General features: G+C 45.0%; 1 protein-coding gene across 1 annotated transcript in view; it reads right to left on the bottom strand.

Moving 5' to 3' along the window:
• Window positions 1–5358: 5358 nt before the first annotated feature.
• Window positions 5359–26178, bottom strand: part of IDO2 (indoleamine 2,3-dioxygenase 2) — a 43451-nt gene continuing 22631 nt past the window's right edge. The window contains exons 6-10 of the mRNA XM_082680282.1: window positions 25629–25728; window positions 24221–24338; window positions 13925–13976; window positions 7774–7922; window positions 5359–6494 (exon numbers count right to left, since the gene is read on the bottom strand). Coding sequence (XP_082536408.1) covers window positions 6139–6494; window positions 7774–7922; window positions 13925–13976; window positions 24221–24338; window positions 25629–25728 — 775 coding nt within the window. The 3' untranslated portion in view covers window positions 5359–6138. The remainder of the gene's footprint in view (window positions 6495–7773; window positions 7923–13924; window positions 13977–24220; window positions 24339–25628; window positions 25729–26178) is intronic.

Raw genomic sequence — 26178 nt, 5'->3', positions numbered from 1 at the left:
TCTTCCTTTTCAATCCTTAGTTGTGTTATTAATCTTCTTTTCCCAATCCGCCAGCATTTAAGCTTCCCTGACAGTAAAGATTCTCGTATAACAGTGGTCACTGAGGTAGGAAGAAGAATTCCTCTCCAACTTTCAAAACAACAGGGAGTAGAGTTTTCTTTTTGATAAAGGAAACTCTTAAGAAGAGGAATCCAAGTTATCCACAGTTCTACCACCCAGAATATCCCTATTAAAAATTTACAAATAAATAAAATAAGATTTGCTTTTATTTATTATTTTTGGCTGGGTTCAGTCTTCATTGTTGTGCATGGGCTTTCTCTACTTGCGGCGAGCAGGAGCTACTCTTTGTTGCGGTGCGCGGGCTTCTCATTGCGGTGGCTTCTCTTGTTGCGGAGCACGGGCTCTAGTCGCGCGGGCTTCAGTAGTTGTGGCTCGTGGGCTCAGTAGTTGTGGCTCGTAGGCTCTAGAGCGCAGGCTCAGTAGTTGTGGCGCCCGGGCTTAGCTGCTCCGCGGCATGTGGGATCTTCCCGGACCAGGGCTCGAAACCGTGTCCCTGCAGTGGCAGGCGGATTCTTAACCACTGCACCACCAGAGAAGCCCTGATTTGCTTTTGGACACACAGAGAGCTGTCTGGATGGATTACTGTGGCTCTGTCTGGTGCCATGGCCCTGGGGGATAACCTCTCAAAATTCCCCAAGTTCTACTGTGGAGAAAGAGTTAATTCTAAAACATAGGAAAAGCTTTTGTAAGGTACTTGGGAAACCGCCCTTGCTCGGGCTGGTGCTGTCTTGCAGGTCGCTGTTGCCCTCTGGTGGTGATAGGGCAGACTTGCAAGCAAAGTTTAAACTTTTCAAGCCTGGGACAGAGCGAGGCAATCCTCACCCCTGATGTCTGCCAGGGCCTTTGGGGTAAATGGACATCCACATGTCATGTCTACACATATGTAAAAGTGATAAATCAAGAAGCAAATTATTTTAAAAGGTTTCCATCATCCCACCTCGAAAAAGATACTTTCGTAATAAGCTGGGGGCCCATCTTCAAGTTAAAATTCCCAGACCCCTGAGAATCCCATATGAAACCCGGAGGCCTGGAGACAGTGGGTGTCAGGCGTGGCTCACTCTTCCCAGCCCCGCTCTGTTGCACATCTCCAGGGACCGCACCATCGCACCATGACACCCCAGCCTCCTGTCCAAACACCATCCCCATCCCTGCTCTGCAAAGAGTTCCTCCTTCCCACGCACTCGCTGTGAGTCCACGGAACGAACAGCACTGACCCCATCAGGACCAAACCCAGCAGAGGACTATGCAAGTTTCAGAAGCAGTCTTGGGACCCCTTGTGCGAGGATTCTGTGCTTCTCGTACCCAGAGCATGATCTAGAAGGTGGCAGTGGTGGAAGTGGTGTGGACTCTTGGGGGCAATTAGGGTGACCTGACTGGGTTGCCTGCACCTGTCCTGCTCTCAACACTGAAGTTCCATGTCCTGGGAAACCCTTCATCGGGATGTGAAAAATTCCACTTTTCAATCTTGTGTCCAAAGATTAAAGGAGAAGGGCAAAATGCACATGACAGTCGCCTAAACAGGAGCTGAAAGTAACACAGTTTTCAACGTCAAACCGATGTGTTGTAGATTATCCCTCTTCTACAGTCGTGGTCACGGATGTTGGCAACTGTGGTCCATGGTTCACAGCCATAGGTCCCCCACGGATGCTCACTCCGAGGGATGTGCCTTATAATTGCGAGTGTTCACAATCTGTCCAACTTTGCCTGTGGACTGACTATGATGTCTTCTTTGTATTGAGACAGTAAGAGAGTTTGATTTTTCACAGTGTCTGCAATCATGTTTACTGAACCCTATTGAAAAGTTTAGATAATTAAAGTGAGAATAAATACATATTATTGGTTTAATCAGTCCTACTCTTAACCACTACTATTCCCACAGTTAAGTATATTTTTGACGATGCTTATGTTCAAGAACTCAGTTTTTTAATGTTGCAGGCAAGCAGATGCTAAGCTGCAAAAATTAGAGATGGCATTTCAGAAAGCGATGATATCCGACTTCTTTATTAAGTTTGCTGTTAAGCGAACAAAGAGAAAAACATTTCTTCCATTAGCAAAGCAAATAGGACATCTGTGCACAAGGAAATGCAACACACAATTTGGTGGGTGAAATTCATTGTCGTGGAAGGAATAATTGGCTTGTGGGTACAGAGAGTTTTCTATCCCAGATCTTAAATTGGATAAGATCTCACAGGCTTTAAACATTTCTTTGTTGTCATAGTTTAGTTTCATTTTGATTTTAACCCTGGTTCGGAAACAACGGAAAGCAAAGTACAGATTAACAGTGAGGAAAGGGAAACTCAGTCTCTGAACCTCTCTGTCTTGATGTCTTATAAGTTGAGAGACCTTTGCAGATCTTTGCATCCAAGTTTGACCCAAAGGCAGCCCGGGGATCAGGCTGGCGTGGGGCTTGTGAGCCCACATAGGGAGCATGACATGTCAGCTGTGTTTGTTTTCTTGTAAAATCATTCTGGAGTCTTCAAGTCCTCCCTTTCTTTCAGGCATTGTTGTCGCTCTTTCTTCTGAAAAAGACAAATAAAATTAAGTCTTGCCCCGAATAAACGCATCATTTTGAATGAAACAGTGGCTAATCCCTCATGTCCCTGCGGCCCCGTCTAAGTAAAGACACTCATTTTTCAAAAATAAAAATAAAATTGTCATGACAAAAATAAATAAATAACCAACATTTTTGGGGGGTTACAAAACTTCCTGTAGTCTGAAAGCCTGAATCTTTAAAGTCTCTTAAAAAATGACCACACCCATCCTAGCCAGACAAGAGCACAGGATGGAAAGGACTCAGTGCTTCCTTGTCACCAGCAGTGGTGGGCGGTGGCAGCTGCCAAAGGGAAGCTGAGTCTCGTGTACGAGGCTTAGCACTTGAAGGCCTCATCCCTCCTTCTCAGGTGAAGATTTGTCCTACATTCTCAACCTCGGAGCAGTGGAGTTTTATTGTTATTAAGAGAAGCAATGGGGACTTCCCTGGTGGTCCAATGGCTAAGACACTGGGCTCCCAAGGCAGGGGGCCCCAGGTTCGATCCCTGGTCGGGGAACGAGATCCCACATGCAGCAACTAAGACCTGGTGCGGCCAAATAGACAAACTAACAAATAAATAAATAAGTGAGGCAATGGTGCCATTCCACGCAGATCACCCAGCGTGGTGGAGCCTTTAGTTGGCCCTAAGTCAGCTTCCTCTAGGTGGTGTTCCTTGCTTCTCCCTAGTGGCTTCTACCCAGTCCACTGCTGCACCCCTCCCTGGCATGTCTTAGAGAATAGCTCTACTTGGTACCATTTTTTATCTCCTTGCCATCGTTACAAAGGAAGATTCTTCTGCTAATACAGAGTGTGGGGAGAGTGTGGCGTTAGACACCATAACTTCTCAAGGAAGCTGGGGATGGCTAAGTTTAGACATCCGCTGGGCTGGGCCATGATGCCCAGATATTTGGTCAAACACTATTCTGGATGTTTTGGAGGGGGTTTGGGGATGAAATTAACATTTAATTCTGAGGACTTTGAGTCAAGCAGATTGCCCTAACCCTAGGAGGGTAGGCCTCACCCAATCAGATGAAGGCCTGAATAGAACAAAAAGGCTGATCTTCCCCATGAGAGAGAAGAAATTCTCCAACAGTGACCTTCAGACTTGAACCACAGCATTGGTTCTTCTCTGGGTCTTCAGCCTGGGATATATATAGATGTGGATATAGGTACAGATACAGATATATATGTAGATGTAGGTATAGGTATAGATACAGATACAGATGTAGAAAGAGTTTCTAAGCCTTCACTTTGGCCTTCTCTTCGAGCTTGCGTTAACATCCTCACCTCATCATGGTCATGATCAAATCATTTCTACCATTAGTTATTTTTCCCACTGACACAGATTCCCTTTATCTCTAGAGATCTTGAGGAAAATGCATTCTCTTTTGTTCTGGAAGCTTTACTTTCACACTATGCCATAACGCTGCACATGGAACTCACTGGCCCTGGAAATCAAAGCTTGAACGTGAATTAGGAGCTGGTTCTTTGGCAAAGGAGCTCTTCGGTTTGCACTGATTGCATTCTTGTGTAAAGACAACAAACAAACAAACAAACAAACAAACATTCTGAAAGCTTTGAAAGACTACACTTTGTTCACTCCCGTTTCAGCCCCCTTTAATCTATCTGGTTTTCTAATTCTTCAACATTTACTGAAAACCTGCTCAGAGCCAGGCCCTGTGGTCTCTTTGTGTGGACTTGGATCTGTTGAAAGGATACCAGGGAAGAGGAATCTCTGTTAATCCTGTCACTCTCAGGGAAATGTTTTTTTTTTTTTTATTCATACAAACCTAGATTTAAAACCTAGACTGAACTGGCATGCTTTTTTTGTTTTTGTTTTTGTTTTTTTGTTTTCGGTACGCGGGACTCTCACTGTTGTGGCCTCTCCCATTGCGGAGCACAGGCTCTGGACGCGCAGGCTCAGTGGCCATGGCTCACGGGCCCAGCCGCTCCATGGCATGTGGGACCTTCCCAGACCAGGGCTCAAACCCGTGTCCCCTGCATTAGCAGGCAGATTCTCAACCACTGCGCCACCAGGGAAGCCCGAAAAGGCTTTTTGAGTGATGACAGTCTCGGTCTTCTGAGCTGCAACTCTGACTTAAACGGTAGGCAGAGAGGACCTCATCAGACCCAGAGTTTCCCTTGGTCCACTCAGACCACATGCTCTTGGCCCCTTCATGCCCACCTCCCCATTGGCAAGGCCACGCCCTGGGAGGACGTGGGGCAGTAGGAGCCTTCCTGGCACCCCAAGAAATATACTGGTTCGTGACTTCTCACCAAGGGCCCTGGGCATTGAGGAGAGTCCAGAAACCCCTGCCCCACCCCCCATTGCACTGAAGAGTGGAGATTGTGCCTACAGCTCTGGGAGATGCTCTGAGCCGGTCTGGTAGTCGCCCAACATTCCTGGGGGCTGTGGGAATAAGTCAGTGCTTCTCTAGGTGGCGCGATAGGACCTTGAGGGCTGAGCAGCTTTTCTGGCTTAGACAGGATGAGGCACGCTGCGGGCTCCATTAGACCACTACCCACATAGGGAGGGGGCCTGCTTCGCAGATGCTCACTTGCCCACCAGCCCGATGATCAGGTGCCTCTCCCTGATGCTGTGATATAGATCAGCCCTCCGGAATTTAGAACTAGCCCAGGGACGTGTGTGTGCACAGTGAGGGCAACCCTAAATTAACGGAATTCATCCTAAGATTAACGTTTTCTAGTTTTCTACTGCCAGGCGGAGTGAGATCTTGTGATATAAACCAAGTCAATAAAAAGTGACATTTATTTGCCCACGACACATGTGGATTTCCCATGTATTCCCATTTCACTCATTTACTTCCAAAGGGTTCATTCATTTTACAAATACAAACTTTCAGCGTAAGGAGGAAGAATCATTCTTCTAAAAAGAAAGAAAGAAACCAAAATAGAAAGTACAAATTTCTGAACTTTGTGGCTAAGCCTCACCCGTTCCCATATCGTTAACTTCTCGTTTCCACACTGGTGATTTCAGAGTCTTATCAGCAGCTGCCTCTTCCCTTCACATGTCCACTGGAGCATCTCCAAACTTCTGCCCCCAAATTCTGCACACGTGGGGAGAGAGGACTGTAAAATCCCTGCTGTAACCCCTAAGCCAGGACTCAGTATGGGCTGAGTAAGTCAGTAAGTGAACCAACGAATGCAGGAATTTAAATTTTTTTTTTTGAGAAATCAGCAAGGTGATCTGTCCACAAGCAATTTTATTTGATTTGTGAAATTATGTTAGTTTTCTAGAATAGGGGTACACTCACTCCTCCGTGGGGTTCTGAATGAGGGGCTCTCCAGAGCTGTTTGCTATTACCCAGTGATCAGGGAGGGAAAGACAAGTTCCTGGCCATGAAAATTCTCTCAACATAGGAGAAGATGGTGCTCTGTGCAGCGAGAACATGAACGGGTCTGAGGTCCCTTTCAGATTATTCCAGACAGAACCCTCGTCCTCATTCTCCAGGCCCACCTGCTGTCCAATGAAAGGAGGATAAGGAAAGATCTGCATGGTTTGCATTGCTGGGGAGAAGGGCAGTCTCTTAGCCACTTTGGTGGAGAATCGCCTCTATGGTCTTATCCCTGACACTCTTCAGGAATCTCATGACTGCCGTTCCGCCTGTGCCCCTCTCTTCTAAGGCCTGAGGTGGCCCCGGGAGATGGCTCGTCTTCCGGCCCTTTGCTTTGGGTGCGGCCGTGATGAGGTACTTGGTCACCATGGCGAGGTGGTAGCTGCGCAGGGCTGCCAGGGCCTCCACGCACTGGTTATAGGCTGTCAGAAGCTGGCTGTTTCCAGAGGACAGGATGTGGTCCCTCAGGGAAGGAGCGGAGTGAATTTCTTCTATGAAGGCCCTATGGGAAGGAGGCATGTAATCCCTCATTCTGTGCAGAAAATCAGCTGAAAGAAACAAGGCAGAGCAATGCCATGAAACAAGGCAGAACGATGCTGGAGCTCCACGTGGAAAGGTAAGAGAGCCTGTCTGCCTTCCCAGACATCAACACAGCAGATGCTGCTGCTGCCCTCCTAACCGCTCATCCCAATGGCGTCTAATCAACTTGGCTGGCTCTTTTGCATACAGACATCAGATCCTCCAAACGTAGATTGGAGATGAGGCAGGAAAAGAAGCAAGCCCATCACAAATAACTAAGATGGAACCAGCTCTACCGGCCAAGGTATAAATATTTATCATCTACCACATGTGGGCCACATATCTTGCCAGTTACACATGAGGTATATCTACAAATGTAAGGCATGAACCCTTAAACTGATGAGCTAAATACTCTGCTGAATTTTGTTTCCTGAGTGCTTCGTTGTGGAGGGAGTGCTAAGGAAGAGGAAAGTAATAGGGTTTCTAAGGACAGGAAGATAAAGAACAATCAACTGTTTTAGTAGCAGCCTCTTGAAGTCAAATGGTTTAAAAATCAAATCAATAGATATTTATGGGAAATACAGGTAGACGAGAGATCATGTACAGGAAACTCATTATGGGATTAATATTAGGCATGGTACATCAACTACTAACCTCATCAAACCAAAATTCTGTGAAAAGTGATCATGGTTCTATAGAACAGACTTTTGTGGATGAGACTGGACCCTATGACACCGAATTCTAGTCATTGATTTTTTCTTAATCCAACTTGAAAACTCTGTACCAGGAAGTGCCTTTTTGCAGCTGTTGAACATTAGGCTTGATGCCGGCAGGTAAGGAAAGGAGCCATTTCAAGCTTGTAAAACGGCAGAACCCCTCTTCTGGTCTACGTAGCCTTGGCTTGCGGCCACACCATTTTTACGGAATGGGCTTCACGGGAGGAGCCCATCCCCATCCCCAGCTGCATCCAGACCTGGCAACATAGTATCACAGCCCTGGATCTGCAGATCTCTCCCCCACTCTGCAGAAGCAAGCTACTGCCTAAGGACCCAAACAAAGTTACAGGGAACAGCTGGAAATATAGGAATGTTTTAAGATTTAGAAACAAAACCCAATATTCAGCTGAGCTCTGATACTGATTGGCTTGACAGTCCCAGACGGCAGGTGCACAGTCTCCTGGTTGATCTGGAGAAGTATAGACTTCCTGAGAGTTTCATTTACTTACTTGGACATATCAGTTGATAAAAACACCACTGTTCTTCCTCCCTGTTAAGGAAAAAACAAGAAAAAGAAAAACGTCCGACTTACCGCTTTCCTTGCTGTGACGAACACCCAAGAATTCATCAAAGGCATGCAGCACTGTGCTCTGAGCAGCGCTCGCGCCGGAGTAATGCAGGGGCTCTTTGGAGACGCCTTCATATAACAACCCCGCAGGCATTGCTGGGTTATCCTTCCAGCTAGGCGAGAGTAAAAGTCAGAGAGAAGAAGTGGGTGCTAGGAGTTAAGAGTATATTTTCTGATATGGAAACAGAGATTGAGCGAGAAAGTGAACACAATTTCAATGGCAACTTTAGGGCAAGAGGCTGGATATATTTGTAGGATGTGTACTTAAGCATTATCTTGACCCAACTTCCTAACAGGCCAGCCCTTCTCTTTGCTCATATAAAGGACTGTTCCAGAGAAGTAAAAGATATTTAGAGAGAAATCATTGGCATCGGTCCTATGACATGTTTTTGGAAATTTCAATTATAAAGATGACGTCAGTGCTGATCAACAGGAACCATTAACATAGGGGATCTGGAACAATCTTCACTCCCTCTGCTAATCTCAACCTTGATGACCTTGATGCCCGTAACTCCACAAGTAGAGTTTTGAAAATACATGCGCGTGCACACACACACACACACCCCCAAACACCGACACAAACACACAAATATACATACAAATACACACACATCTTTTGCCTTCCCTAAAAGTTATAGCTATAACAGTTTTCACATTAAACTTCAGTTCTAAATGCTACCTAACTTCATGGGAATGCCTTTATCAGATAGTGTGTTGATGGTAGGTGTTAATAATAAGGGTAGCAGCAAAGAGAACACAATACAGCCATGCAGATCACCAGAATCTACGGTCAAGGACAGGAGGAAGGACCGGAATTAAGGCTCAGATTAAATGGTTTTTCCTTCCTTCTCTCTCCTCTCTTCTCTTCTTTTCTCTCCTCTTCTGTCGCCCTGATTCCACGTCTTCATCTTTTTGTCCTTGAGTCCCCCTCTTCCTGAGGACCCAAGCCACTTTACTCAGTTCGCTGTCTGACTTTTTATAGGGTCTTGAACCGTCACAGAGTGTATGTGGGTGACTCCACAATGAGACAGTCAGCAGCGCCAAGAACACACCACATCTGCCCTTACGACGCTTTACAGTTTACGTATCACAGTCACATCCATTTTCTCGTTTGTCCTCTTTGGAGTAGATCAAGGCAGGCATTTTAAAATCCATTTTACAGATAAAGAAATAAAGACGCAAGGCACTAAGTCTCTAGGACCACGTTGTTAGAGAGAGAGGGAACCAGAACTTGACCCCCAAACTTGTCATTTTCTAGTTTCACTTCCCAAGACCACCCACGGGTAAATTTCTACTTTTACTAAAGAACAGAATCGTTTCCTTTTATTGCCGGGAACCCTGTTGTTAACGGTTTTAAATAACAGGCTTATGTTGATGTCTCTCCTTCTTCCTGTAATACGACAAGTCATTCTGCTGGAGAGAAGGGAAACACACACATCTCGTACACACAAAAGCCGCAGACAGACTGCTCAACTCGCATCCGTGACCTTTTCCAAATACTTCTCTGAGGTAGGAAATGCTATTGTTTTCTTTGGGGGCTGTTTTGCGTTGCCTGTTCTGTGGTTTCACTGGATGAATATCGTAGTGACCTTTGCAGTTGTAGCAATATCACTATGGAAAGAGATGACACTGCACAGCAGGGCAGGGGACAAGTTAGAGGAAACCAGGGAGGATTCTGAGTCTAAGATCACAACCTGCTGTCGCTCTTAGGAGAGAGCGCTCTATCTTAAGCAGATATGGAATGGAATCTCAGCTTTGATACTTAGTAACTCTGAGCCTTGGGTGAGTTAATTAACTTCCTGGAGCATCAGTTTCCTCATCCCAGTAATATTAGTATCTACCTTACTGGGTTGTGAGAACTAATTAAAATAATACCTGGTCCGTGCCTGAAAACTATTAAGCATTTGATAAATATTAGCCGTTTTATCATATTATTCACAGTGAATTTGAACCTCTGCTCCCTCCTTTTGTAACTTTGTACAAACCCTTCTGAGTCTCAGTTCTCCTGACTTGTACCTACTTCCTGAAGCTGCTGGAAGAATCAAGTGGATTCCACAAAGGTCTACTGACTCCGCAGAGTTCAGGACACTGGTCCAATAAAATTTCTAAGCAACATTTTATGGGGCAGAAATATTGAAGACCAGACCACTATTGTGTGGTAAGTGGACCAAACACGATGGCTGTACTGGTTCAGATTTTATTCTCTGTAATCCTGTTGATGGTCTCATATAGTCACTTTGGTCTCCTTCTCTAGTTCCTTCCCTTCACGACCACTTCTACGTGCTGGACACTCTCAGGACTCATTCCTTGGGCTTCTCACTACTCTCACTTCCCAAGTGATCTCATCTAAGTCTCCTGGATTTCAAAGCCAACTATATTAGGATTACTGACAAATGTGCACTTGGACCTGGATCTCTGCCCTGTATTCCAGAGACGTGTATTCAACTGCCTACTAGACATCTCCATGGGAGGGGACACATCCCAAACTGACCTCTCGATTCCCCCTTCCTTTGGCCAGACCTGCCCCTCCCATGTCTCCACCTTCAGAGAAAGGAAAATGGCAGCTCCATTCTTTCCATGGATCCGGCCACACACCTCGAGTCCTCTCTGAAGGACCTCATTCTCTTCCATTCTACGTGCAATCCCAGAGCAGATAACTTCAGTCCACATCCAGAACTGCCTGTTTCTCAAGGCCTCTTCTGCTCCTGCCTAGTCCAGGCCACCACCCTGGACTGTAGTCAGAGTTTCTTAGGTGCGTTCCTCGGTCCATTCTATTCCCCACTCAGAAGACAGCGTGGCGATTTGCGACTTCACACAGCTCGTGTCATTCTTCTCAAAACTTGCCTGTGGTGCTCACCCCACTCAGAAAAGGAGCCAACGAGCCTCTACGTGATCTGGTCCCCCCACCGCTTGTATTTCTCATTCTCCCCACATTTACTCCATGGGAGCACTGCTGGGCTCGGTGCAGCTCTTCCTCCAAAAGTGCTTCCACCCCAGGGTCATTATGATGCTTGTTCCTTTCAGGCGGAGCTGGTACCTGGGTGGTTTGCTACTCTTCCTCACCTCCTTCACATATCTGCTTAAGCATCCTTTAGAAATGTGGCATTCGCAGATCACAATAAATAAATAAGGACTTCGGCTACCACCCCTAACACTGCATAATGCTCTATTATCCTACTTTCAAGTTCCCTGTATCTCTTCTTGTTGTAACACATCGAGTATGGTATTGCCTTTGTTATATTTATTTATTCATTATCTGTCTCCCGTGATTAAACTGTAAGCGCCACACAGAAATGAAGTTGCTGTTTTTACTGCTCCATCCCCAGCACCTAGAACTGTGCCTGGCATTTTGTCAGCCCTCGCTAAGTATTTGGTCAATGAGTGAATGAAAAACTAGCCCTCTATAATTAGGCATTATCTACGTAGAATATGTAAATCCAAGTGTATTTGTTGAAAGGACCTGGTCAGCTTAAAAGAAGATGATCGAGAAAAAAAGAGCATGAAAGTCAAAAAAAAAAATAAAAGGAAGGCATCTACTTTCAAAACCCATATTCTCCAACTATGATGAGATTACTATGAGGAAGAAAAATTGGGTTTCTCTGAATAGCCCAAGGATTGCTCCCATGCATTCTCAGGCCCAAACTGCTGTTTGTGAAGAAAAGGAATTAGTTTCCTTACAAATCTCTGTAGGCAAGTTTATTTTTAACATTTCTTGTAGCATATTTCTAGCAAACCCCAGAAAAGGGGAAGTTTAAACAGGAAAAAAAAAAGAAAGGAAAAGAGATGACTTTTATCCATAGGGGCTAACTTCCCTGAGGAATTTGACGTGAGTGAGAAATAAAGGGACTATGTTTCATTTACAGATGGAATTTCTTAATGCTCCTAAATAAAAATGTTTTTTTAAAAAGTCAACAAAAATAATGAGTCAAGCATAAGACAAATCAAGAACACAGGAGCAGATTTAGACTTTTCAAGACAGCCCTACTGGGAACTCTCAACCACCCAGATGCTTTTAGCCACCAACACGTTTAGGATTGGCTACTGGCCACTTAGTTGAGCTACGTGGGAAATAATTTTGAGGATCAGAAATAGAAAAGAGGCCTTTATGTAGATCACAGATAAAAGGCATCACTGACTCAGAACTTATCTTAATGAAAATGAAGTCACCCTTTGGTATCCATTTAACTATGATAGATGGAATTCTAAAAATGTTGTCCCAAGATTCCCATTCTAACTCCTAGAACTATTAATATGATAAGAAAGCATGCCTGTCGATATGATATATCATAAGGCAAGGCAAAAGGGACCTTGAAGGTGTAACTAAGGTCACTAATGAGAGACCTTAACATAGGCAGTTATCCTGGATTATCTAGGGGAGCTTAATCTAATCACACAAGACCTTAAAAGCAGGGAGTTTTCTCTGGCTGATGACAGGAGATCTCTGAATTACCAGAAGGATTGGAAATATCACTGCTGACTTGGAAAGCATACTGGAGGCTTCTAGAAGCTGACAGCAGATTCTGCCAGGAACGAATGAGAGACCTCAGTTCCCAACCCACAAAGAGCTGATTCTACCAAAGACCTGAATGAGTTTGGAAGTGAATTCTCCCCCAGATTCTCCAGATAAGAGCTCAAGCCCAGCAGGTCCCGACTTCAGGCTTTTGAGACCCTAAACAGAGAACCAAGCCGAGCTCACCCAGACTTGTGACCTACAGGGGTGTGAGGTAATAAGTGAGCCTTGCTAAGTTGTGGTGATCTGTTATGGAACAGCGGCAACTAACCCCAACTCAGAGAGTTGAAGCACAAGGAGATTTTCCAGAATTAGGTCTTCCTAAAACGCAGCCTATTTAAAACGTGTTGGAAAAATGGCCCTTTTGTTCTCCCCTCTGATCCTACCAAAGCCTGGCTGCATGCTTTGCTTAATATTTGTTGCTAGAATCTCTATTTTACGATCAGATCTTTGTATTGACCCTGGCTACATGCAAAAGATACAGAGAGCAAAAAGAGGTCCACAGGATGCATAATCCCTTTGTCGGGGTTTCAGGAGTGAAGGGTACATAGGAAGGTGTAAATTGTGAGATACGCTCTCAATTCCACTCCTTTGCTCTTCCCCTTTCCTTCTCTTTTCCCCATAAAACCAGGTACCTGTTACTCTCAAGTTATTCTCTAGAAATTTTGCTTCCACTCACTACCCCTACAATGAGGGGTCCCCACCCAGGCTGGCCTCCCCTGAGAATGTCTCATACTACAGACCTACCCAATCTAGAGAAAATACTTAATACACATGGTCACTCCCTTCGTGCACCCATGGAATATACCACTAAATCTACGGATGAATCAGTACATCTACTGATGTTGGAATTCGGCATGACTCTTGCTACATCCAGACACAGCTTCATATTCTTCCTACCAGCAGCGTTTCAGGCACCTCCTAGTTATCAAGATGGTGCTTTAGATGATGTCTATTTCACATTTTCACCTCTTCCATCCATCACCTCCACCTTTCACTCTTCAGCATTAAAACAAAAACAAAAACTTAGTTTCTCTCAGTTAATGTGAATAGGAAAGCAATCTCATTAAAACATGTCACGTTATGACAAATGTATTTAAAATAAGACATGTATCTAAGAGTAGAGTTCTCTATCTGGAGAAATTGCAGGCCAGGTGACCAAAGAAGAACACCAGAAGTATGAAAAACTGTCTTTGTTGTAGCTATTCCAAGAATGTTAGAAGGAAGCTTTTAAGCTACTGCCTATGCCTCCACCTGCCTGCATAACAGGCGGGAGAAAAGATACACATAATCGAGCTTTGTGGGTGGCACACTGGGCTGTGTTCCCCTCTGTCATCCAGTGGTTTTCTAAGGTGAGTACATTGAATCGAAAGTGATGGCCTCAGGACAATTACCCTAAACTTAAATATTCAATCCTTCAGTGTCATTTATCATGCAAATGGTTCCCCACTTCTTTTATCCAGGAACGGATCCTGGTGATTCCTTTGTTAGCAAGGGTTACTTGGTGTGTTTCTTCCTCTGGGAAGCTTCTGTCTGTTTCTCCCCTCATAAATCTGGGAAAGGCTACAGATGTCTCATGCAGGAGAAGAGTTGAACTGTACTTACCCAGAGAAGAAGATCCGGATGACTGCGTAAAAGATGTCTGGATCTACATAATCTAGAGGAGCAATCAAAATGGGAACTTTACTACAGGCAAAAAAAGCAATTGGTTCCACATGCACGGGCTCTGCTGCCCTCCCAGGACACCCCCTCTATCTGATCTGCACAGAAACCTGGAGGGAACACAGCAGCAGGAGGGGGAGGAATGTTCCCTTCTGTCGCTCCCCTCACTGGCGCTGACGGGAGGGTTAAACGGTTCCAAATGCTGCCTTTTTCTATTTGTGGTTACTTCCCTCTTCTGCACTTAACAACAATCACCAAAAAGAGAGGTCAAGGCCATCTTTAAAAAATTAGTATTTTAAACAGCCAGAGAGAATGAAAGAATGTGGGAAGCAGAAAGGAGAAAAGCAGAGAGAAAGAATCTGCTCTCTTCAAGGCTTTCAGAAGAGAGGACCCCTGAACCCCTGGGTGCATTTCTGTGTCGTCAACAAAGGGCAGAGAGTGGAGGATCCTCTGCTCAGGCTCTGCCACACTTGGTCGGACACAGGCTCACTCATTAGTCCGTGCAGCTCGTTGTGTGTGTGTCTGTTGTTGTTGTTGTGTCTGTTGTTGTTGTTGTTTCTGTTTGGGGGGGTTTTTCTTTTGACGGTGCCACATGTGGGACCTTAGTTCCCCAACCAGGGATCCAACCCACGGCCTCTGCATTGGAAGCACCTAGTCTTAACCACTGGACCACAGGGAAGTCCCTATGCTGCTATTTTGAATGTAAGCCAATGCGTGGGGATAACTGATCCCACTCGCTTGTTAACTTGTGTGTGTAAGGAAGCACGTCCTCACGTTTGCACCGAATTTCTTTTCATCCACTTTTGAACGTTATTCTCTCTTCTTCTCACAATGGGGCCCCTCTGGGAGCTGACATGTTCCTCTCATCCAGATTCCTGTCTATGTCTCTTTGTTTCGGAGAAAAAAAGAAACATCTTTTTGATGAGACCTAAATAATGGCATCTCTACACCATCAATTGACCTTTTCCACCATCACACCTGATCTCTGGTCTTCCATCTCTGTCTTCTCTGAAGCCCCCTGGGCTCAGGTAACTCACATCTCCCATCAGCCTCAGGGCTTCCCAGGGCCTCTGAGGGCTGTCACATCCTCCCTGCTCATTTGCGACACCATCCCATGTGCTGGACTTTTCTCTGGGCCCTATTTCTGGGTCTTTCCCATTTGGTGCTCTGTTCCCACAAATATGCTAAGTACTATGTACAAATTTTTGCTGAAGCAGTAATGACTGGAGATAATTTAATGTTTTACCCAACTTATCATATTTAAGGAGGAAAAGCCAAATGATTACTTCAGTAAATGTGAGATAATTTTTTCTTTTTTTTTTCTGGCTGTACCACATGGCTTGCAGAATCTCAGTTCCCTGATCAGGAACTGAATCCAGGCCCTCGGCAGTGAAAGCGCAGAGTCCTAACCACTGGACTGCCAGGGAATTCCCAAATGTGAGATAAGTTTGATGTAAAATTTTCAATAGATATAAAAAAATCCATTCATGATTAAGACAAACAAAAAATTTTAGCTAATTAGGAATAGGAGGGAACATCCTTAAACTGATAAAAGGAAGCCACAGAAAGCCTCCAGTGCACGTTATACTTAACGTTGAAATATTAAACATGTCTTTTAAAATGTCAGACAAAACCAAGTATCAGCACGTCCATTCAACACCGTGTTAGGCATCCCCTCGCCTGAAGAACAAGAATAAAAATTGAAAGAAAAAAGTTATGAGTATTTAAATGAAAAAACAAAACAATGTTATTCTCAAATAATATGATTTCTTCATAGAAAACCTAGATAATCAACAGATCATCATTAGAATGAATAAGAGTGTTTATCAAAGGGCTAGATTCAAGGTTCACACTAAATATCAATTTCATTCTATAAACCAAGAACAAACAGGAATTAGTTCAGTCCAAAGACGCCATGTTGGCTAGAAACAAAAATATAAAGTAACTATGAATAAAGCAGAATGTAACTCAATCTCTTACGTTGAAATAAGTCAAAGTAATTTAAGAAAATGTGTCTTTGTTCATGGACAAGAAAACTCAGTATCAATATCCAGGAGAATAAACGCATCAAAGAAGAGTTTTTTGTTTTGTTTTGTTTATTTTGTTTTTATTGTATATTCAAATATTTAATGTAATTACTGATATGTTTGGGTTATATATACACTTTTATTTATTTTGTCTTTGTCTCCTATTCTCTGTTCCCTTTTTTCTTCTTTTTTGACTTTCATGAAAAGATGTTTTAAATTATTTTATTTCCCCCCTTATTATCATTAGTTTCCCCCTCTTAATGCTATTCTTTTAGTAGTCATTCTTGAGATTACAACAGGTAGCTTTGATTCAATAGATCTACGAAATTGAGTACTTTGACCACTTCCCAATCAATACAAGGTCTGTAGAATACTTTATCCTCTTTAACCCCTTTGCCTTTTGTGCTATTGTTATCATTTATTTTATTTCGACGTACATTTTAAACCTACATTATTATTGTTGTATAAATTCAATAATCATCTGAATTTAACCACATAGTTACCATCTCTTGCTCTTCATTCTGTCCTGTATTTCTGTGCTTACATCTGGAATCTTTGTACTTTTGCCCGAAGAACTCAATCGAATATTATTTTAGTGTGGGTCCTTTGGCAATAAGTTTTCAGAGTTTTTATTTGCCTGAAAATATCTTTGTTTTAGTTTCAAATTTGAAAGATATTTTGGCTAGGTGTGTAATGCCAAATTGGAAGTTATTTTCTTTCTGCACTTCAGTGGTACCATTCCATTTTCTTGGTTTCTTTTTTTCTGTTGACAAGTCTTATTTCTTTAAAGAAGAGTTTTCTATCTGGATAAAGTTCAGGCCATGTGGGAAGAGAAGAACGCCCAGCAATATGAAGACGTGATTCCGAGAGCACGTTAATGTCTTTACGTTAGTCTCCACCTGTCCATCCGCCCTGATCAGAGGACAGAAGGACCAGATAGAATATCAAAATCAGGTAATTTTTCTCCAAATTAATATACAGATTTAATGCCATTTGAGCAAAATTCTTAACAGAATTTTTTTATTGGGATTTGACAAGCTGATTCTAAGTTTATATGAAAAGCAAAGGGTCAAAGACAGGATGCGCGCCCCTGGAGAAGAGAAAAGTGAGGGGGATTTTCTCTACCTGAAAATGAGAAATACTATGAAGCTATGGTTCCTTTAAGACGGATGGTTTTTGTGTGGGGAAAGACAAACAGACAATGAAACAGAATAGGGAGCCTGGAAAGAGATCCAATCATTTAAGAAAATCTGCTGTAAGACAGTGTTAATATTGTAGGTTAGTGATTATTCACAGAAGGGAAATTGAATTTATTTCCTATGTCATACTGTATAGAGATAATAATTATATGTGTATTAAGGGGTGAAAGGTGAAAGACAAACAACGTCAACTACAGAAAAAAATGTAGAAAAATATATCTATGACCTCTGATTATGAAATTATATCTTATGCCACACTTCCTAAAAATAAACTGTTACAAAAGAAACTACAAATACTTTGACTATACTTAAATTAAGAACTTCTGCTTTCACAAGGCAGAATGAGAAAAACCACAACACTTGCAATCCATAACTAACAAAGATCACCCTCCAGAGTGTACCCAAAAACTTATTAAAGGCAATGAGTAAAAGATAAAAGACATTTCCAAAAATAAGGAAAGCCATGCATTTCGCAAATCAGGGACGCACGCGATGAGCACGCAGGAGCACAGGCCCTTCCACCCCCATCCCAGACACACAGACGGTTAACTCATTAGAAAACAGGGAGATGCAAGAGTGACATCATCAGCATGGCAGAATAAGAGTTTTCGACTGTCTTCCCCCCAAAGAACATTGTTTTAGACAGTCACCCGTGGATAAGACAGCATTTGTGGAAGTCCAGGAGTCCAGCGAAAGGTTCCAGAACACCACTGGAGCAAAAAAAAAAAAAAAAAAATCTAAGAGTAGATGCACTGAAGAGGGTAAGAAGAATATTTCACTTTACCCACATCACCCCTTCCCCAGGGCAGCACAGCACAGGGCCAAGAGAGACCTTCTTGGCACACTCCTGAGGGTGGCAAGAGTGAGCCTTTGCAGATAGGTAGCGAGCAAGTACAGCGGGACTCTGTGGGATTGGGAGAAAGCAAACACACTTGAGAGTTTAGCACTGCCCTAGGGGAAGCAAAGGAAGAATGTCAGCTCCTGGCCTGGCTTTACAGGATCCAAAGAAGGCATGCACGACGATGAGTACTAGAAATTCTGCCACAAGAGGGAGCAAAAAGATTGGAGCAGGTGTATCCATAGACGTGTGAAAAAGCCTCAGAATCCCTACCGGGGCTGACGGAAGGTATTTCTCTCCCTAAACCAGATAGAGAACATCTATTAACGTGGGGCTGGTGAGGGACAAGGGCCACATAAAAACTCTTGCTTCTGGATCTGATGTGTGTACACTTGGGCTGAGAAGGGCAGTTCCTGAAAGCCAGTGCCATTATCCTGCAGGGAGCATAGAAGACCCAAGAAGACACCTGAGTTACGTCTCCCCCCTTTCCTCCCCTGTGTCTTCCTAGAGGAGTGGAAAAATGGCCCCATGGACTGCAGTTTCTGCCCCGATGGCCAAGCCCAGGTGCACTTAGTGGATGGGGCTAGACGTCTTCCAAAGTTGCTGTTGTTATTGTTCAGAAAAACACAAAACACTTTGGTCAAGTATCTTGTTCTTTTAAATCTAAGTGACTCTCAAGAAAAAAACAATGTCTGCTTTTGATTAGTTCACTCTCATCTCATTCTATCATAAGCATTATTTTTGTTTCGCTTGGAAAACCTAAGGAAACTTGTTTTTTCAACTTTTCAGGGGTAGGGATTTAGGTTTTATACTGAGAAGTGGCCTTTAAACAAAACAAAACTCAGCAAATCCTTGCTTTGGGTCAGTACTAAAGCCACAGACCCAGAATCACCGCAGTCTTTTCATATGACGTCATTAATGTTCATTATGGTCATCCTACCCAGAAAGGTAAGGCAGTCAATGCTCCATTACTGACACCCAAAACGAAGCACTGTAGGTACATAACTGAAATATACATCTGATCGACCTGACCACCAAACTGTCTTTTTTGGGTAATTCCCACTTTTTTTTTTTTTTTTTTTTTTTTTTTTTGCGGTACACGGGCCTCTCACTGCTGTGGCCTCTCCCGCTGCGGAGCACAGGCTCCGGACGCGCAGGCTCAGCGGTCATGGCTCACGGGCCCAGCCGCTCCGCGGCATGTGGGATCCTCCCGGACCGGGGCACGAACCCGCGTCTCCTGCATCGGCAGGCGGACTCTCAACCACTGCGCCACCAGGGAAGCCCGTAATTCCCACTTTTAAAGCCACATATTTCCACTGAGTGTCTCACCATCACCTTAAATGTGACATGTTTCAAAGCAAGTATTGTTTCCTTTCTCTGTGTTCCCTATTTACTTTGAAAATCAACCTGCCAACCAAGCAGAACTTGATTCAATCTTCCAAATAACAGATCTTTGCCAGAGGCCTCGTGACTTTTTTCAACCAGCTTTGAAATCATACGTATGTGTATACCCTTGACCCCTCCTCCTGCCTTGGCTCACACCTAAGCTCTGCCAATCCTCAGCCCTTCTCCTCGGGGAGTCTTGTTTATTTCTCCTGTGGCTCCATCCCTTGCCCCATTCCTGGGTGTGGCAGCATTGCTGATAGGGTTTAAGCAGCTATAGATGCCTGGATGAGACCGGGGCTTAAATCTGAGGGTAAACAGGAGTTAAGTAGGCAGAGGGTGAGTTAGGAAGAATGTCTGAGGCAGAAGGAATAGTCCGTACACGAGCCTTGAAGTGGAAGAAGTTCTTTTCAGGAGCTAAAAGCTAGTGTCAGAAAGAATAAGTGAAGGGAAAGATGATGTGAAATAAATTAAAATTAAAATAGCCTGGGGTCAGTTCATCTTGGGTCTTGCAGAATAGGTTAAGGATTTTGGCCTTATCCTTAGAATAATGGATAAACTAGTGCTTTCGGTTGAAATCTAATGTGATAGACACGTGTAGTTTTAAATTTTCTAGTAGCCATATTTCAAAAGGTAAAAAGAAAAGGAAAAATTAATATCAATACTATATTTTAGTTAACTCCAAATATCAAAAATACTATCATTTCGGTATGTAATCAATATAAAAATTATCAATGTGGTTTTTAAAATTAATTGTTTGAAATCCTGGGTATATTCTTATAGATTTAAAATTTATTTTATACTTAGAGTGCATTTTAATTCGATGCTGAATTTTCCACAGTTAAGTGAAAGGTAATCTTTCTAACAATGAAGCTGCATCTAACAGAAAAGTATGTGACACTGATTCAGTTTTTCGACTTCAATTTCAATTAGCTAAATTTAAATACAATTAAAAATTTAGGGCTTCCCTGGTGGCGCAGTGGTTGAGAGTCCGCCTGCCGATGCAGGGGACATGGGTTCGTGCCCCGGTCCGGGAGGATCCCACACGCCGCGGAGCGGCTGGGCCCGTGAGCCATGGCCGCTGAGCCTGTGCGTCCGGAGCCTGTGCTCCGCAACGGGAGAGGCCACAGCGGTGAGAGGCCCGCGTACCAAAAAAAAAAAAAAAAAAAAATTTAGTTCCTCAATCACACCGTCCATATAGCAAGTGTTCAGTGGCCGTGTGTGGCTGGAGATTACCATATTGGACTGTGCCAGGAGGGCAACGGGAGGGTTTTAAGAGTCAAAGTGATGCAACCGATCTGCACTCCTAAGAGTTGATTCAGGCTTCTGTGAAGAGCATGGATTCGACTAGGTAAAGGACAGATGAGAGAAAGGATTGAGAAGGCCACTGCAGGAGTGCTGGCGGGAGATATGATAGCCAGGTGCAGAGGAAGTGATGGTGGAAACACAGGGAAAGGAAGAGATGACAACAGTACGCCAGAAAGAGACTTCCCTTTGTGGTAATGGAATGTTGTTTTACTTGGACCTATCCTTCCCCTGACAAAAACAACAGAAAGCTGGGTAAATGTGAAAACATCCTAAAGGCCATCAAAGAGCTCAAAAGACAGCAAGGAACCACCGAGCAAACATTGCAAGGGAAAGCAGAAACCCAAGGAGGTAGAAAACAAGACCAGCAGAGATAGCGTTCCCTGAAATCACTTGCCCATCCGGGTTCGCCAGGGCTCTGGTTAGGTGGCTTCTCTGTACGATGGGAGCCCTGGTCCCAGCTTTGGTGAGGAATTTTACACCAGACTCTCCTCATATTATCCACAGAGCCCCAAATGCCTATACTCACAAGTCCGAGTGAATCAGGGCCCCCCTGTACCCCCGTTTGCCACAGGAGACAGAATTAGAACTAACTTTGGCACCAAGCCAAAGAGGATTAAAAAAAAAATCTATCCCTGAAAAGTCGTGACCTTTTCTTTTGCACATTTTTAGCCCAAGTTCAGTTGTCGGGTCCTTACGTGTTCAACATGATTTAAGATGATCCAGAATTTTAGAGTGCCAAAGAACCAGGAAGAACCAAATACAAATATTTCTCTCTCCTAGCCCCAAAAGTCTGCCTACAGATGATGTTTCAAAGACAATGAACATTACAAGGTGAAAACAAAATCAAGCATAGAAAAAAACATGGCAACCACTGTGAGGACTGAAAAAGGAAGAGAAGGTTAAAAAACAAGAAGGAAACAGAAACCAGTTTCAAATATTAGAATGACCACATCTTTAGGCGTGACTTTGAAAATTCCTGGAAAGGAGGGTTTGTACAGGAAGGGAGTACACAATTCGTGCTAAAGTTTGGCTCCGAAAGAAGAATGGTTGGGTAAGCTCCATTTGGGGGAGGACAGCAGTGCAGCTGGGCTCTATTTATCAGGCAGAAGAAATTCAACAACCATAAACCACAATCAATCACTAACAAGTCCGTGTGATTCCTTACCCCTTGAAGTTTTTATTGTTCGTGATCATTTTTTTTTTTTAATTGCTGTACGCAGGCCTCTCACTGTTGTAGCCTCTCCCGCTGCGGAGCACGGGCTCCAGACGCGCAAGCTCAGCGGCCATGGCTCACAGGCCCAGCCGCTCCGCGGCATGTGGGATCCTCCCGGACACGGGAGGGGCACGAACCTGTGTCCCCTGCATCGGCAGGCGGACTCTCAACCACTGCGCCACCAGGGAAGACTGTTATCATTTTTATAATTTTACTTTTCTGGTTACTGTGGCTGCATAACAAACCACTCCAAACTCAGTGGCACAAAATAACCATTGTATTATGCTCACGGACTCAGGGCAGGAATCAGGGCGAGACACAGTGGAGATGGCCTGTCTCTGCTTCTCAGTGGTTGGGTCCTCCGCTGAGGAAATGGAAGAGTGAGGATGCCTGGAAAGTGGGAACTCAGACTCATCTGAGGGCTTATTCGCCCCTGTGCTAGGTGCTAATTGGAGCAGCTACAGTTGGCCTCCCTGTGTGGTTTGACATCTTCATTCACAGCCCTGGTGGCCACAGAGTAGATGGAGTTTTTACATGGCGGCTCAGTATACAGGGTGGCAGCTGCAACACTTTTTCTAGCCTTGTCTGGGAAGTCACGCTGTGTCACTTCCGCTGAGTTCTACTGATCGCGAGCATGTCACAAGCCCGCCTACGTCACAAGCCAGGACACGGGCTTTGATGAGAGGAATACCCGGGCCACATTGTAAAGGAGCCCTGAGGATGGATGGCGGTGTTGTGGCCATTTTTGAAAACTGCAGGCTGATACATTCATCTATTTCGCTGCAGTGACTAGTAGTGAAACCTTTAAAATACAGGATGTCGGGCTTCCCTGGTGGCGCAGTGGTTAAGAGTCCGCCTGCCAATGCAGGGGACACGGGTTCGTGCCCCGGTCTGGGAGGATCCCACATGCCGCGGAGCAGCTGGGCCCGTGAGCCATGGCCGCTGAGCCTGCGCATCCGGAGCCTGTGCTCCGCAGTGGGAGAGGCCACAGCAGTGAGAGGCCCGCGTACCGCAAATAAATAAATAAAATAAAATAAAATAAAATACATGATGTCTGTGTGGGAAAATTTGCCTTTGGGGGACACAAGGGAAATCACCCCATCACCTGCCCAGGCCATCAGACCTCCTACAGAGGATGATCAAGAAAGCATCAGGGTTGGCCTGGGTTGAATACGTGACTTTGAAAATGAGTGCTAGGGAAGCGTGTGAGAGCCAGACAGGGCTGTGCCACCTTACTGGGACACGCCCTGGGACAGGGTGGAGGGCCTCCCGTGACCTTCCAAACCACTCACTGCTGCTTATGCCTAAGATCTGAAGACCCTGCAACGCGCCTCTAGCGGTCTTCACATCCTGAGTAATAAACGCAGGCCACCTTGCAAAACTAAAATCCATCTCCCTGAGCTGGGAGAGCTTGTTTGGCAGGAGACCTACTGATGTGATCGGGAGGAATTTACAATTAAAAATCAGGGCAATGGGGAGATGTGAGTCAAACGTGTAAAACAGGGGCCTTGAATGGAAAGAATACATAACCCGGTGACTTCCGATGGACGTCCCAGAGAGTCTGGGATGACAAAGAAATCTATCCTTTGAATGAAAAGTCACAAAGCTGAGTACCATCCGGTCTCCGGCTCCCTCCCTCCTGCCCCGTTTCCTACAAACACTCTCTTTTTCCAGAATCTGTTTTGTTTTCCAGTGAAGAAGGACTTAGGGGAACTGATACTTAGCTGCTTTTCCCTTGCTAAACAGATCACGCCCATTTTCCCCCTTAAATTTTTGAGATTCTCCTGCTAGGGGAAGTTGAAGAGCTGCCCAGACATTGGAGAGGAAGGCAGTTGCCAGAATAATATGTAACCAGTTGCAGCAAGGGTGGGCCCCTTAAGTGGCCACACTTGTGGTAACCCATCCCTGCACTGGTCACAGACGAGGGCTGAAGAAGCCAAGGTCAGTCATGTCCTCCGGTACCAAGGTCACTGCTGGATAAAGCAGGTACAAGCCATGTAGTGTGCCCTTCCCCTCCTCCCAAGCTTCGTGCAAGACCTCAACGCACAAAAAAATACGTGGCAGCCGAAGAGAGGAAACTAGCCTAATCACATGAAAATAGAAAGACTGTACCAGGAGAGTATCCCTGCCAACTGAGAGATCATTTTCCAATAGCATGAGCGGCAGTTACCTAAAACAAAGCTAGCACAGCAGTGCCATCTCATGGACGTTGCCAACCTCCAGGCCCTTTCTGCCCCGCAAGCGATCCCTCAGCCTTCAGGAGCCCCTTACCATGCATTTGTCCCAAGGCTCTGGTGATGTCCTGAATGGAGAGCCGCAGTTGCTGCAGGGCTTGGAGCAGGGAGTCTGGGCTGGGCAGCAAGACGGCATTCACCGCCTGAACCAGGGCCTGGGGATGAGATTCGGTCTCGTAATGCATTAGCATTCACTGAAGGCCCACTGAGATGCAGTGAGCCTCAGAGATGGGGGAATCCAGGAAGGGCAGCCCTCCGCCTGCTGGACTGTGTGACAGGGCTCCCCAGGGAGTGCTTCTAAACTACATTTGGCCATGAGGTCCTTCTCAAAGGAGAATCTTCCTGGTCACCTCCCAGATGGACCTGGTTAGGTCTTTCTGGATCTTTCCACTGGCTGATACTTCGTGTGCCTCTCAGGGGCCTCACTCTGTCATTTTCCTCCTTTCTGCTTCTTGAGTTATTACACATAATACTCCTGCGTCTTGACTCCTGCGTCTTGACTCAGGACGGCCTCACCCCTGAGCTCTGTCTCACAGAAAATCAGAATTGTGGAGCCCTCAGCTCAGACCCCCCCTTCATTAGCAGTCTCGACCTTATCTGAGCTATATTTGGAAGACCAGTATTTTATTCTGTATCTTTCTATGGAATAAACACACGGATGAGAAGTAAAGTGACCCCATAGTTTCACTTCTGAGAGTGCAAGAGGGAGCTATAATAATTGTAGCCCGATCTGGTCACCCTACAGTAGGTACAGTAGGCACCCAGGGAAGGTGGTGAGGAAGGACAGAGATCTAACTTCAATATCTTCAGGCAGGGCATGGATTCTCTGACAGACACCTGACCTTTCTGGGACCTGCCTGACCCCTAAAGGAATTCAAGTTTACAACCCCAGGGCCAGGTAATCTCAAGGATGATTCATTTGAACTCAGAGCCCTTGCATGGTAGTTCCAGGCATCAGCATCTCTCTCTGTCTCTGTCTCTCTCTCTCTGCTTAATTCCTTTACATTACTCAGGTATTAACTTTCAAACCTGTCATTTCCCTTGGAAAGCTTTGCCCGACCCTTCAAGTCTGAATTAGGTTTTAGACGTCTTTTCATGAAACACGGCACTTTTTTTCATGTTACTCCCTCCATCGATGCACCCTCCTCCACTGGATCCTGAGCCTCTGTGGAAGCCAGAGCAATGTCTGTCTTATTCCCCCAGATATCCCACTGCCTAGAACAATGCTCGTTTGTTGATGGGTAAACGGTCAACTGCGTGTTTTACAGTAGTTTAGGAAAGGTAGATACCTCTGTGGGCCAGAACTTAAATCTCTTTGCTCAACTAACCAAGTAAGATGAGGCCTGTATTGATGAATTCACTGCAGGGAAAGGGCCTGGGTGGGAAGCAAAGCTCAGACTGACTTTTCATTTAGAAAAAAAAAAGTTCTGTGTGTGGGAAGATACCTTAATCCCGGGTACAGCTGCTTTCTCCACCAAAACAGTCACCAGTATAAAACCACGCAGGCTTTCTCCCCCTGGGAATAAGACAATGGGGTCCAAGTTCCTTGGGAGGGACATGACCACGTGGTTAGAAAGGTCTGGACACAGTGGGTACGCACGGCCCAGCGGTGGCCTCGAGTCAGGTAACTGCTATAGTCCAAGGTGGAACCAGAGGTTGATGCTCTCCTCTCCACAGGGCAGCCCGAAGATGGGCCTCTTCCCTCCAGCAACATTCAGGTAGGAAAGAGACAGATCTGCTCCAGCCCAAGTTCACCTGAGGACTCCCAAGCTAGCATGGCCCGGATGGTCCCAGACCATCTCCCCCACCCCCCACCCCCACCCCGCTGTGGAACTGCTAAAGCACGAGGGGACAAGTAGGGTTGATTCTTCACAGGGCCAGTCAGGGGCCCATTGCACCCTTCCCGTTAGGAGCACAGTGTCTTAATGCTGCAGTGACCACAGGCAACAGCTAATTCCATGCTCCTTTCCTACAGACAGAAAACTATGGCCCGAA

Source organism: Grampus griseus (genome assembly GCF_964374135.1).
Source record: "Grampus griseus genome assembly, chromosome: 21".
NCBI lineage: Eukaryota > Metazoa > Chordata > Mammalia > Artiodactyla > Delphinidae > Grampus > Grampus griseus.
This window is presented reverse-complemented; position numbering and strand designations above follow the sequence as displayed.